The 13,470-nt window shown below is 52.8% G+C and overlaps 3 protein-coding genes across 3 annotated transcripts; 2 read left to right on the top strand and 1 right to left on the bottom strand.

Moving 5' to 3' along the window:
* Positions 1-3,119: 3,119 nt before the first annotated feature.
* Positions 3,120-5,140, top strand: ISF_05286 (high affinity glucose transporter RGT2; the record flags this gene model as incomplete). The annotated part of the gene is made up of 3 exons (XM_018848891.1): positions 3,120-3,235; positions 3,489-3,761; positions 3,820-5,140. 3 exons carry the CDS (start codon positions 3,120-3,122, stop codon positions 5,138-5,140), a joined length of 1,710 nt encoding a protein of 569 aa, XP_018704027.1.
* A 1,461-nt stretch (positions 5,141-6,601) lies between these two features.
* ISF_05285 (Membrane bound O-acyl transferase, MBOAT) lies at positions 6,602-8,642 on the top strand (the record flags this gene model as incomplete). The annotated part of the gene is made up of 4 exons (XM_018848890.1): positions 6,602-6,860; positions 6,937-7,568; positions 7,624-8,485; positions 8,536-8,642. The coding sequence occupies 4 exons, from the start codon at positions 6,602-6,604 to the stop codon at positions 8,640-8,642; spliced, it is 1,860 nt and encodes a 619-aa protein (XP_018704026.1).
* A 200-nt stretch (positions 8,643-8,842) lies between these two features.
* On the bottom strand, positions 8,843-9,811 carry ISF_05284 (FAR-17a/AIG1-like protein; the record flags this gene model as incomplete). Its single annotated transcript, XM_018848889.1, has 2 exons — positions 8,843-9,589; positions 9,698-9,811. The coding sequence occupies 2 exons, from the start codon at positions 9,809-9,811 to the stop codon at positions 8,843-8,845; spliced, it is 861 nt and encodes a 286-aa protein (XP_018704025.1).
* Between the last annotated feature and the right edge of the window lie 3,659 nt (positions 9,812-13,470).

The following is a 13,470-nucleotide window of genomic DNA, read 5'->3' as shown; positions in this document are numbered from 1 at the left end:
GAGTCAAACAGCTAATAGGTAACTTTGATAGAGAAAAGTGAACGACCATGCCAGAGGTTCATTTGTCATTCTGGCGATGGAGGTGAAACAGCCGGGGGAGCTAAGCCGACAAGCCGACATGCCGACATGCTGCGCACCTTGCCGCCATTGAATGAGAGAGTCGAAGGAGATTATCTTTGCAAGCCCGCCAGCGCCTCAAAAGCCACCCTCACATCAGCATCGGTCGAGTAAAGCGGCAGATGGCCGAGGAGAAGTACGGTGTGGCGCTCGGGTCTAATTATAGTGCCCTTCTTCAGAGCGAGGGATTTCCTTGATACTAGATTTCCAGTTCTTGAGCCCTAGAGGCAGGCTCGTCATCCCGGTTTGATCCTCGATGGTGCACGGCTGTAGCGATGGCTCTTGAGAATGGTTGTCAAGCCACGCCACCCAGAGCTTGGGAGCCCTGTCACGGCACATTGAGAAAGGAGAAAGGGCAGTTCTGGTGGTAAACATCAAGTCCATGCAATCTAGAACCTCAGAGGCGTAGCTATCGAATGATGCGAAGAGAGGAAAGAGAAAGGGGTCGAGAGGGGCAAGCCATACGAGTGCGATGGGACGATGATGATAGGAGAGCACGTTGGGCGTACCTTCATACAGTGGGTGGAGGTATTCGTATCACGATGCTGGCCACAGATCTGCGCTTGAGTTGAATGCAGAATGAGATGTTGCGGGTCAAGCAGCTCACCAGATTTGAGACATTTCGCTGCCAGTGAGCTATGCGGAGGCGCTTGACTTACAAGTACACCACTTCCAGCTGAGACGGAAGCATGATATGAGTAGCCAGGCTTACCAGTGCGCCTTTAACTCGTGCGCGGCTTTAGGAGTTGCAAATGGACGTCATAAGTAGACAAGTTGAAGTTGCTCAGAGAGTAGCAGGAGCAGGCTCGAATGCCATGCCGCTTAACACAGAGCTCGACTCAGCACCACAAAACAAGAGGTTCAATACCGTGCTTATGGGCTGATTCCACAGCAACTCCTACATGTGGTGGAGATGATGAACCGCATGCCGAGTGTCAAATGATTCAAGCCCGCTAAACTGTCAGGGGCTTGGCCTGCGGGAGGCGAGGCGTCGTGGCGCGGCCATAATTCGCCAGGCTGGCGTAGGCTAACGCAAGACCCTCCGCCACGAAAGCAGAAAAACTGAACAATTTCATCGGGTTTGAGCGTATTCCTTGTTTGCTGACCAGAAGCTCCCAGTTCATGGATGTGCGGTAGGGGCCGTAGGGCGCAGCAGTGACCACAAGGATGGTGGTGGCCAAAGCGAGACCGCAGACAGGATCATGGCGTTGACGCAATGGCCGAGTTAGTTCTTCCGCACATCGACGTGCAAACCGACAAGCTGGGTAGCAGTGGATTATTAGCAAACTAAATCAAATAAAATCATCGGCTAGTGAGAAGCACGTCCGGGGTGCTTGACCGGGCAAGATGCACGTTGCCGTGGCTTTTGGTGTAGTGATGACAGAAGAAGAGTGAATACTGAGAATGCGGTCGCTCAGCCCCGCCAACAGCATCTCCGCGGATGGATTTTCCAGGACGATCGATCGGTGAAGGGAAGAAACAAGAAGATAGGCGCAAATTAGCTTATTCGGCTGATTAGGCAAGGTGAGTAGTTAGCAAACGATTCATGGTTCAAGTGTGACGGTTGAGGAACGGGTGATGTGATGAAAGAACGTTTGCCTCGAGGTGGGTGGGCAAGTGGGGTGAGGCGGGCGGCCGGTTAGTCTGTCCGCGATTATGTACAGTACCCGACCTATGTATGTATATATGTATGTATGTATGTACCTACCCATAATGGCAGCTGCTACAGCGGTGAGTGGACAGGGAGCGCGGGGAGCAGGGGATGCGGCGAGAGGGCTGGAGTGAACACAGACAGGTCTTGGGCTGCTTTTCCATAATTCTTCTTGATCCGGGTTTGGTGCAGCGAATTATTTGTAGTACCAATAGCTAGTCGCTGCTGGCGTCGAAGCAAGTGTGCAACGCAAGTCTGGGGAAGCGGGGACGGCGCAGACGACTAGACGACTTTCTTTCTTGAGCACCAGCCGCCGCGCCAAACCAGGAAAGGCGCTGCTGGGCTTTGCTGTAGAGGGTGGGCCTAGGCCAGCCAGACTCCAGACTGGAAGAGCGCTGCAGTGACCGCTGGAAGGGGCAAGCCCGCTGTAACACACCGCTGCACAGGAGCAATCAGGCCCTGAAGCAGCCTGATGGAGACTGGCTTTTGAGGTAGCCGGTACTTTGCCGAGGTCCCGCCCAGAACTGTGGCTGCTGGAAATTCAGCCAATGAATCCAGACCTGGCTTGCAGACGAGTCAATCATGCTTTTGTCAGTGCTGGTAATTATGGGGTTCTTCCACCACCTTCTTGGTAGAGTCTACCTTCATACATAGATACCTCCTCAAACGTTCACCTCGCCATCTCCGGTTTGCCCTTTTGCAGGGCCGTATGTGGTGCGTCGTTCACAGCAGACACCACCAGACCCTGCAACCCCGTCCCCCCGGCCCAGTCTAGCTCAGTCCCCTGCAGCTGCACTCGCCTTCCCCTGCTGTTTGCCTGTTCAGCCTGTACTTGAAAATGGTCAGCGGTGCACCACCACTGCCCGCCCACTAACACGTTACCACTTCCGCTTGTCTCAACCTCTTCTCACTGCTCTCTCCCTCTCAACTCACCATCTTCACTCCACATTAATAACTTCCCAGCATTACCATCCTTACTACGGAACCCTAACGCTGCCAATCTCGCCTCTCCTTTCCTCACCCGTCCTTTGTCTGCTTGATCTACTCTACTCGCCCTCACGTCGACCTCTTTCGCATCGCTTCCGATCCCGATTATTACAGCCAATTTTGCCGAGCCGGGTTTCTCCTCAAGTCGTTGCACGCTCGCGACTCCCCGCCTGCTGAAGAAAATCGCCCCATCCTGACGATCAACCGTTGGCACAACGCAACCCTCCATTCAATTCCCCAACGGTTCCCTTCGAATCTTGCTTCGACGACGGCCAAGTTTGGCAATACCCCCTTCCATCCCCGATTAAGCGCGAACGATCGCCGCCGACAGCTACCGTGGATTGATTCATCGTAATCCGACGCCATGGCGATTGCCATGCGCTGGCATAAGCCTGACAATGTCGCTGGCTCGTCAGCTCCAGCCATCATGGTTGGCCTCTTCGTCGCTTCCGGTGGACTGCTGTTTGGCTATGATACTGGGTAAGCCTTGGAATGTCCTCTTTGCCGCAACCTTGGCCACTCCTCGTCTTTCCACCTCCCGACCAAGACACAACGGCCTGGGGTGCACCGACTACTCGCGAGCCGGCCGACTGTCACTGTCTACCAAGAATGCGTCTTGCTACAACTATGCAGAGTGCTGGGCAAAGCATATTTTTTTCTACTCTCCTACAACCCCTTCAATGCTGCACCTCGTCCTCTAGAGACACGTACTGACTCTGCTCTCTGCTTATAGCGCCATCAACGGCATTCTCGCCATGGACCAGTTCAAAAATCAATTCGCTACAAATTGTAGCGACCCCGGCGCCAACACGAATCTCTGCCCAAAAGATGCTTCAATAATCGTCTCCATTCTGAGTGTTGGAACTACTGTCGGTGCCCTCATCGCTGCTCCATTTGGGGACTTGCTGGGTCGCCGCAAATCACTCGTTCTCGCCATTTGCCTCTTCTGCATTGGTGCCATCTGCCAAGTCTGTGCTCAAGCCATTCCTCTTCTTCTAGTTGGACGGTAAGCTATCGTGTCTGCCTGTATGTCTGTATTACGTTTAATATTAATGCATTACTAGACTCATCGCTGGTATCAGCGTCGGCGCCGTCTCTGTCCTAGTTCCCATGTACCAGTCCGAGATGGCCCCAAAATGGATCCGTGGTACGCTCGTTTGCGCCTATCAGCTCTCTATCACCGTTGGTCTCTTAGCCGCTTCAATCATCAACATCTTAACTTCACGGCTCCCAAGTTCAGCATCATATCGCATCCCTCTCAGCTTGCAGATTGTCCCTGCGCTCATTATCACCATTGGCCTCTTCGTCCTTCCAGAGACTCCGCGATTTCTTGTCAAAAAGGGACGTAATGAAGAGGCCGGTATTTCACTAAGTCGCTTGCGTCGGCTCGACATCACCCACCCTGCTCTCATTGATGAGCTACATGAAATCATCGCCAACCACCAATACGAGCTCACACTGGGCGACGACTCGTACAAGGAATTATTTGTCGGCACGCCGCATCTTGCACGCCGCACCTTCACCGGCTGTGTATTGCAGATGCTCCAGCAACTTACCGGCATCAATTTTATCATGTACTATAGCACAACCTTCTTTGGCGGTGCGGGAGTCGGCAGCCCTTATACCAAATCTCTCATCATCCAAATCATCAACGTCGTCTCCACCATTCCTGGCATCCTCGTCATTGAGTCGTGGGGTCGACGAAGGCTACTGATGGCTGGAGCTACCGGCATGGCTGCTTGCCAGCTTTTTATTGCATCCTTTACCACAGCAGCTGGCCAGGAGCTCAAATCTGCGCAGCAAACCATTCTGATCGTGTTTTGCTCTCTCAATATTTTCTTCTTTGCCTCATCTTGGGGACCGACGGCTTGGGTCGTCACCTCCGAAATCTACCCCCTGAAAGTACGAGCAAAGGCCATGTCCATCTCCACTGCTTCAAACTGGCTGCTCAACTTCGGTATTGCCTACAGCACCCCGTTCATGGTGGACGTTGGTCCTGGCAATGCCGGCTTCGGTCCTAAAATTTTCTTCGTTTGGGGTTCCTTTTGTATTTTTGCTGTCTTCTTCGTGTGGTTCATGGTGTATGAGACAAGCAAGATCAGTCTCGAACAGATTGATGAAATGTACGAGCGAGTCAACTGTGCCTGGAACAGCAGGAACTTTGAGCCAAGTTGGAGCTTCCAGCAGATGGTAGATCAAGGCTGGTCTCCTAGTGGCGTTCCTCCTCCAGGGCATGAGCTTCATGCAACCACGTCGCACATGAGCGCCGAGACGACACTCAACGACTCGAGTTCCTCAACCACGGCACGCGACGCAAACCACCCTGCGGCAGCGGGAGACAAAGCCGTGGTGCCAACCATGGCCAACGTTGATTTCAGCTATTAAGCATATTATACCCCTTTTCACAATAGGCGCTCTTGATTCGGTTTACACGAGTTGCTTGAATCTTCTCGACATTTTATTATTTGACACTTGTTCATCATCTACCTATTACGTCCTCATATGACACGGATTTACAGCGCGGAGTTTGATGATGCTTTGGAGTTTACTGGAAATTGATTCATTATCTTTGTGCGGTTCCTTGGGGAATAACATATTTTACTTTGGCAAGGTCAAACTCAGGTTGCTGAGATATTGCAGTTTCATTTCAAGACCTTCTGCGGGCATCTGTGACTTAGCTATTTTTCTAATCACACTATTGCATTGACTACACTCAATGATGGACAGTAGTTTACCTTGCCTTTTTTCCCGAATTCAACCCTTTCTACATATTGGCGCCGCTTACTTTAAACTTGGGGGTATTTCTTGTTTTACTTGGGGCGCATGCATGCCACGTCGCCGCTTGATAGATGGTGTGGCCTGGGGGCAACCCGTGATCAGTCACGGCGGAGAATTCAACAGAGAGGGAAGGTGACAAAAGTGTGCTTGCATGCAAGGAGAAGGGGCGAAAAAATTGCGGAATAAAAACCCCCGTCGGCCGGGTAAGGGGAGAATGGAACCATCGTGCATCGTGACCGTAGTTGTGAGGTGCAAAAAAATACAAAAAGAAATCTCCGAGGACGGAGTCGAACCGCCGACTTTTCGATGACAATTATTCAATTACAGTCGAACGCCATGAACCAACTAGACCACTCAGAGATACTAGCAGCAGTTTTATTTTAGCTTATAAGGGTAATGCCTCTAGCATGCTCCACTTGCTCCCGTTCCGCAGCTACCCTGTAGAGATGATTGTGATTGTTCCAACCCCGTCCGCTGAGGTTACGTGCTTTATCGGAGTTTCCTACAATCAAATAGACCGCTCAATTTAAATCCAGTCTTCTATTTCGTGGTAGACCCTTCGCAAACGGTATGTTTTCAAGGCCTGTCGTAAAGGGTACTTGGGAAACATATTCTGAGTATATGTACGGATAGGTTCCATAATATGGCTAAAGAGGGAGCTAGCCGCACCCATTATGTGATGTATGAGTCGTTTATCACTAAAAACACAACGCCAAAGAATTGCATGTACCTCTTTATAATCATTATGGAAATGAAATTGTTTACCATATAGCAAAGCGTCTTACGGGTGTCAGCGTACAATATGTCATGCACCGAGCTGGCACGCACCCCACACAGTACCAGTCAGCCGAGGCGTTGCCAAATCAGGGGTCTGGCAATTCCAAGCCCAGTCGGCTCCCCGCCGAGCCGTGAGCTTGCTTCAGACACGTACCACAATCCTGCATCCCGTCATTCGTTTCTTTGCTTCACCACTCCGTTCCCTCCCTCTTTCCACGGAGTTGCTGCTTTTACCAGGATGCGATAAGGGAGCGGCTGTCGCGCAATAGACCCCTCAACCCGCCGCCCACGATGGGTGTCCTCTCCTTCCTCAAGCAGGTCTACACCCTGGACACCCTCGACACGCGATTCATCTCGTCCTCGTCGGTGCCGTACAAGACGGCCATTGAGGCGCGCAATGATCCCGCCGCGGCGCAGCGAGATACCGCCCCTAAGCCGCAGAGCCGCGTGCAGCCCCCCAAGTGGAACACGCCCGAGTTTTACTTTTACTATGTCGTGGTCGTCGTCGCGGTGCCTTACATGTTCTGGATCGCCTATGACGTCTCGAGGCGTAAGTCTCTCGTTTGACCCCGCGTTGCGTGTGCTCGGTCCTGGTGCCCTGACGTCGCTAACAATGTTGCTTGCAGCGTCCGATCCCAGATACCACAAGTTCGAGCGGTTCCTGTCCGACGGCTGGGTGCCCGGCCGAAAAATCGACGTCTCCGATGCGCAGTACCATCTGTTCCGCGGCACGCTGCCGTACATGGCCGCGCTGCTGACCCTACATCCATTCCTGCGGCAGGCCTGGAACACCCTCCGGCCCGTCGACGCTAAGCGACCGATCGGCGCCGCCCGGCTCGAGCAGCGCGCCTCGTTTGACTACGTCTTTGCCTTTGTGTTCCTCGTTGCGCTGCACGGCGTGTCTGCGCTCAAGGTCTTTGGTATCTTGTACGTCAACTACAAGCTGGCGACCAGGCTCCCGCGGCCTTACGTTCCCGCCGCGACGTGGATCTTCAACATCTGCACGCTCTTCGCCAACGAGATCTTCGACGGCTACCCGCTGCGCAGGGCAGCGGCCCTGCTCTCGCCGCCGCAGCTGGCGGGCGCCGGCCTCCAGGCGGTGGACTCGCCGCTGATGGAATGGGGCGGGTGGCTGGACAGCTTCGGCGGCGTCGTCGCGCGGTGGGAGGTTCTCTTCAACATCACCGTGCTACGCCTGATTAGCTTCAACCTGGACTACTACTGGAGCCGTGATAAGAACCAAGCCGGCATTTTCGAGGTAAGTTGCGCAGCGCACATCGTTCTCGCCCTGGATAGCTGCTAATACACCCAAGAAGAAGCAGCTCGACCCCGCAAACTTGTCTGAAAGGGACAGAATATCGATCCCGGCCGACGTGAACGACCACTCCTTCCGAAACTACGTGGCTTATGCCATCTACGCTCCGCTCTACCTTACCGGCCCGATCATGACGTTCAACGATTACATTTCACAAGCCAAATACCGCCCGTCCAGCATCGAGAAGCCGCGAACGATCCGCTACGGAGTGCGCTTCCTGCTCGTCCTCCTGGCTATGGAGCTCATCCTGCACTACGACTACGTCGGGGCCATCAGCAAGGCCAGCCCTGTCTGGAGCGATTACACAGCCGCACAGCTTAGTCTGCTGTCGTTCTTCAACCTCCACCTCATCTGGCTCAAGCTCCTGCTGCCGTGGCGGCTCGCGCGCCTCTGGGCGCTCGTCGACGGCATCGACCCGCCCGAGAACATGACGCGCTGCGTCAGCAACAACTACAGCACGCAACAGTTCTGGCGCGCCTGGCACCGCTCGTACAGCCGGTGGCTCGTCCGCTACCTCTTCGTACCGCTCGGCGGGTCCTCCTTTCGCAACTGGCGGTCCGTCGCGAGGTCCATCGTCACGTACGTCTGCGTCTTCACCTTTGTCGCGCTGTGGCACGATATCCAGCTGCGGTTGCTCATCTGGGGCTGGCTCATCGTGCTGTTCATGCTGCCCGAGTTCGCGGCCGCGGCGCTGTTCCCCAAGAGGAAGTGGGAGGCCCACCCGACGGAGTACCGCATGCTCTGCTGTTTCGGTGCGGTTTTTAATGTGTTGATGATGATTACGGCCAACCTGGTTGGTTTTGCGGTGGGCCTGGATGGGCTGGAAAGCATCATCAAAAGCATCTTGCACGACTGGTCTGGTAAGTCTCATGGCACCCTTGTACATCATACTGTGTCTAACAAATTTTAGGCCTTCTTTTCTTGGTGACGGCATGTTCTGCCCTCTTTGTTGGAATCCAAGTCATGTTTGAGATTCGTGAATCCGAGAAGCGGCAAGGAGTCACATTGAAATGTTGATACTGCGGAGCCAGGGGAGGCAGCAATACCGTATGTTGTACAGTTGTATACTAATTAGCATGACATTGACTTATCGCTATCGAAATGTATAATCTAAAGTACATGGAAACAACTACATGTCACTGTGATGATGATGCCGCAAGATGCGAGTCCATATAGTAGTGATGACCAAGCCCTTTCTCCCTACGACTGTGAACCGCCTATCCCTTCCTCTCCTGCTCCTTTGTCTCCTGCGTCGTCCCTCGCTCTAGATCCGTCTCCTCAGCGGTGTTCGTCTCAGCAACAAACTTGCCCTCCATGCCGAGCTTCTTCTCCGTGACCCAGACGCGGAGGTGGATGAGGCCCCAGACGAGTGCGAAGATGACGATGATGCCGACCGCGATGCCCAAGATGTACGCTGCGACGAAGCCGCGCCCACCGACCTTGTCGTGGTCGAGGAACCTGTACGTGTACCAGCCCTGGTCCGCGACGGTGATGAAGGCGACGGCGAGGTAGCCGAGCAGGATGAGGATCAGCCCGAGGACGTGGACCCAGGGGGGCGGGGCCGCGCGGGCGAAGACGAGCTCGAAGAGGGCAAAGGCGCTGTTGAGCGCGTGCTGGCTGACGTTGCTCCAGGCGTCGTAGGTCTCCGGAAACCAGCGGCCCGTGAAGAGCAGGGTCCAGGCGACGACGGTGACGAGGAAGGGCAGGGTGGTGACGGAGGTGTAGTAGAGGGCGTGCAGGGCCTGGAGGGGGCGCGGGAGGCGCGCGAGGAGGGAGGAGCGGCCGCGGGAGAGGATGTAGGTGAGCGTGTGGGTGGCGGAGACGGCGAAGTAGAAGGCGATGCCCCAGTAGGTGAGCACGGTGAAGTAGGAAAAGGTGCGGCGGGCGGTCTGGCAGCCGCCGGCGGAGGCGTGGGTGCAGGTCCAGCCGAGGGTGAAGAAGAGGTCCACGAAGGCGTAGAGAGACTAGAGAGGTGTCAGGTTAGCATGATGGATGGGTTCGTAGAAGTTGCGTGTGCGCGACAATGTTGGTTGTTGGCTGATCGATTTGTCGATCGAATGTCTCACACGTACAAACAGAGCACGGCAGGCGAACAGGAGCCAAGGCGGTAGAAGCCAGGATGTCTCATAGCGATGAGACGGATCCCAGGGGCCCTTGCCAAACTTGAAGGCGTCTAGAAACGCCATGGTTTTTTGTTGGTTTTTTTTTTGTTTTTTGACGAACTCGTTGTTTCGCAAAGAGAGGCAAACGCTGAATGAGCCGTAAGGCTGTTGCGGTGTGGGTGATGCAAATACGAAACAGTAGTTGGAGCGAGATGATGAAGACAAAGAAAGAACGACGGCACCCTTACTGGGGTGTTTTGAAGAAATCAAGAAAGGTCGTCTTCTTCGTTCCCCTCTAGCAACTCCAAACTTTGATTGGTTTTTCTTTTTTTCCTTTGCTTGCGTTTTATGGCTTGTGGCACGAGATGCGCCCCTTCGAGCCACGAGGGTTTGCCGATAGACCGTGGCTTTTAAGCTAGTTAGTTTTTGATCCGCGCGCGAAAAGAGTCGGCTAGCTTTATTTACTTGGGCAAAGTCCACAAGGTATAAAAAAAGGACAAGAAAGAAAGATGACGCAAATTAATTAAGCTTTTGGTTTCTAGGTAGTGGGGGCTATAACTTGGCAGGTATGGAGTAGCCAGACTGTGATCTTTGCTCTTTTTTCACGGATGTCTTTTCATTAATAGGGCTGATATAATTCGTAGATGTTGGGAAATACGGCGCTCCATTTTATTACTCAACAAAAGCTTACTGACGGCTCATTCCATAGGTAGTTATGACATATTCTTTACCTAGCAAGTGTTGTCCCTGCGAATTTGAACTTGACAGCACCGCGTCGCCGCCCGGGGTTGGGTCTAAACCTTCAAGCCCCTGGCTCTTGAAAATGTCATTTGTATTAATCCACAGCTGTCATAATAAATGCTAACGAAGCGACTGCCGGTAATGTTGATCGGATGCTGGCTGGCGGTGGAAGCGCTAGGTTGATGAATGGCTCCAGATCCGACTGACTAGTACAAGAGAAGTAAGCAAAATTCCGATATGCAGCTTTCCGAGGCGACAAGCGCAAAAGTAAAAAACTAGAACTAAAAGAAAAAAAAGAAAACAAAGAATAGGCATGTAAATTGGGGTGTACGTGCGAGGTATGGCAGAACCGGGACGAACCGAGCCACCACGTCTCGGTTGCTGGCGTCGTTTCAGAAACCGTTCTCCGGGGGCACCCGCGCAAGGTTTCGAGGGTCTGACAAGAAGAACGCGGCATGTTTCTGGAGCAATACACGGAGTAGAATAGGTATGGAATTATGGAATCACGCAAAGCTACACGACGTCGACAGCCGGGCAGCGCGATGGCCAAGACTGTTAATAAGACCCAGCCACACCTAGCACGTCATGGCATGTTGTTGTCTTTCTTTGTTCCAGAGGAGCTACATACCGCTTGCACTCCCGCATCGCGTCAGGCTGATCAATCTGTCGGGCAGTTTCCAGCCAAGATATCGCTGGGCATTGCAACATGAGCTTGTTGGCCGATGATGGAGTCATTGTTTCTTTGATATTGAACTCGGCAAGAAAAAAGAAAAGAAGAAAGGGCCAATGGCATCGCATCTGTAACCGGCTTCTGCCGCCCGGGACGAGTGCTGACCGAGTTTCATATGGCGATGCGGGACGAGATGACACATCGGCGGCAGGGGCGCCGAGAGTCTCGGGGTATGTGCAAGGAAAAGAGGCGAGGTACGAGGGAAGAAAAAAGAGATGAGCTTTCCGCAAATCGTACGCATCGAGTTAATGCTATAGTTGATAATAAGAGTGTTGCCCCTGACAGGATCTGGTATTATGTTTCGAGGGGCTTTGGGTCGTTCATCTCCCGCGGCGGGCGGCTTTATTTGGGCCGTGATATAGTTAACTTGGCAACACACCGTTTGTTGTCCGTAGTTTTCACTAGCAAGAATAGCTGTCAGCCGCTGGTGCTTCGGCCCGTAGGTACGGATAAGATTGTGTATCGTGGACATGAATCATATGTATAACTCATGTGTTATTGGTATTGGACTGCAGACTGAGCGGGTTGAATGATGCAGGTGCATGCGGGCGGATGCAGGTGAGCGAGGCCAGGGGTCAACGACGGGAATTACTAGCGAGCATCCATGGATACGAATGGGCTGGTACCTGAGGGTATTTCCATTGAACTCGCAAGGACGGGACGTGGAGATGGGGATACATGATACGACACGAGCGCTATGACGCGAGGCTACTTGGTCAAGGACGACTGGATTGGTGGCATCTCTGGGCCGGAGTTAGGCGGAGCTGGTTGGGATGGGAACAAGGTTTTGAGCTTGGTTGTTTCGTTTACTTGGTTGTTTATGCGATGGTGATGGAGGGGATTCGCATAATTGATGAAGGGGGGGAGGAAGAATTGAAGGAAGATGGATGGTATGAGCAAAGGGGGACTGAATACCTAGTATTGTGGACTACCAACAGTAGCGCGATGTTTGGAAACAAGACACGATCAGGAGAGTTGCGACTCGCTACTTAGTTCTCACTAGTCTGCACATCACACATGGCATGGTATTTAGAATCTAAAGATAGAAAGAAACACAATGAGGCTGTCTCAACGGCGACCTCAGTAGCGCTAACGGGAGGAGCGATGGGAGGTTGATCACTGGGTTGATCACTGGAGTCGAGTGAAGCCACAGAGCATGGCGGTTTTTATTAGCGGTGTCTACGAGACTGAGAGGTGAGCGGGAGGTCTGTGGACGTGTCGCGTGTTGTTTTGCCGAATGCTTTCTTTTCCTCATCTCAAGTAGAGTGGAAAAAAGCAGAAAAAAAAAGGCAGACAGACAGAGAGAGCAATAATCTATCATCTTACGGATTGCGAAAAGTATTCAATCGGTAATATTAATCCAGGCACGAGGCTTGCAGGGTCATTCGTTCTGCACCATGGCTGCCCTTGCAGAGGCGTTTGCGCAAAGACAGGCTCTAGAAGAGTTAGCAGTGTCCACAGCGGCCCACAGCAACTGTTTTGGCTGCCATAAAAAAAAAAAAAAAAAAAAAAAAAAAAAAAAAAAAAGGGTGTACCTGAGAGACACTCCAGGGCCAGGCACCTCCGAGAAGCCCCAGGTCCCCCCCAGGAACAGCCAATAAGGGAAGTCACCCCCTGACAAACACTGCTGAAGATTCCGTCTTAGCAGTTAACCTAATTTAGCTCCCTTTGCTTCTAAAACGCCCGAAAACGCCCAGAATCGCCAGTTCGGCCTGCAATTCCATTTATTCCCTCCTGTGATACCACAAAGAGGCATGCAGATAGCACTAGTGGTTTTAATTGAGCCGAGTGAGAAAGACACAGGCTGTTTTTTGAATAGTGCCAGTGGAATCCTCTTAACCCGCTCCTGCCACCCTATAATCCCAGCACGCAGCCACAATCTATCGTCTCCAGCTTGGCACAGAAATTATTGCTTCTTGCCCGCTGCTGGCTCGCTATCCTCCCGGTATTGCTTACTGCGCAATTATGTATTACTGGGCATCTGCCGATATCAATACTGTGCATGCATGCATGCGCAATCCTTCCCATCCCCTCATTCTCGTCGGGCCACACGGTATCCGTACTCAGTACACCCACCCTAACTAACACTTGGCACACTCTCTATCCCCCGGTCCTTCCAGCCCAGCCCAAGTCCAGCTCAACCCAGCCCAGGAAAGCCCAAGCCCATGAGTCCTAACGACCAGTAATTAAAAAGGTACCTACATACATACCTAGCGACGTGTTCTGTAAAAAACTCCCAAGTCAAAGTCACTCTGGTTCAAAATCCTGCTCG

The sequence above is a fragment of the Cordyceps fumosorosea genome, assembly GCF_001636725.1.
Source record: "Cordyceps fumosorosea ARSEF 2679 chromosome Unknown scaffold_12, whole genome shotgun sequence".
Classification (NCBI taxonomy): Eukaryota; Fungi; Ascomycota; class Sordariomycetes; order Hypocreales; family Cordycipitaceae; genus Cordyceps; species Cordyceps fumosorosea.
This window is presented reverse-complemented; position numbering and strand designations above follow the sequence as displayed.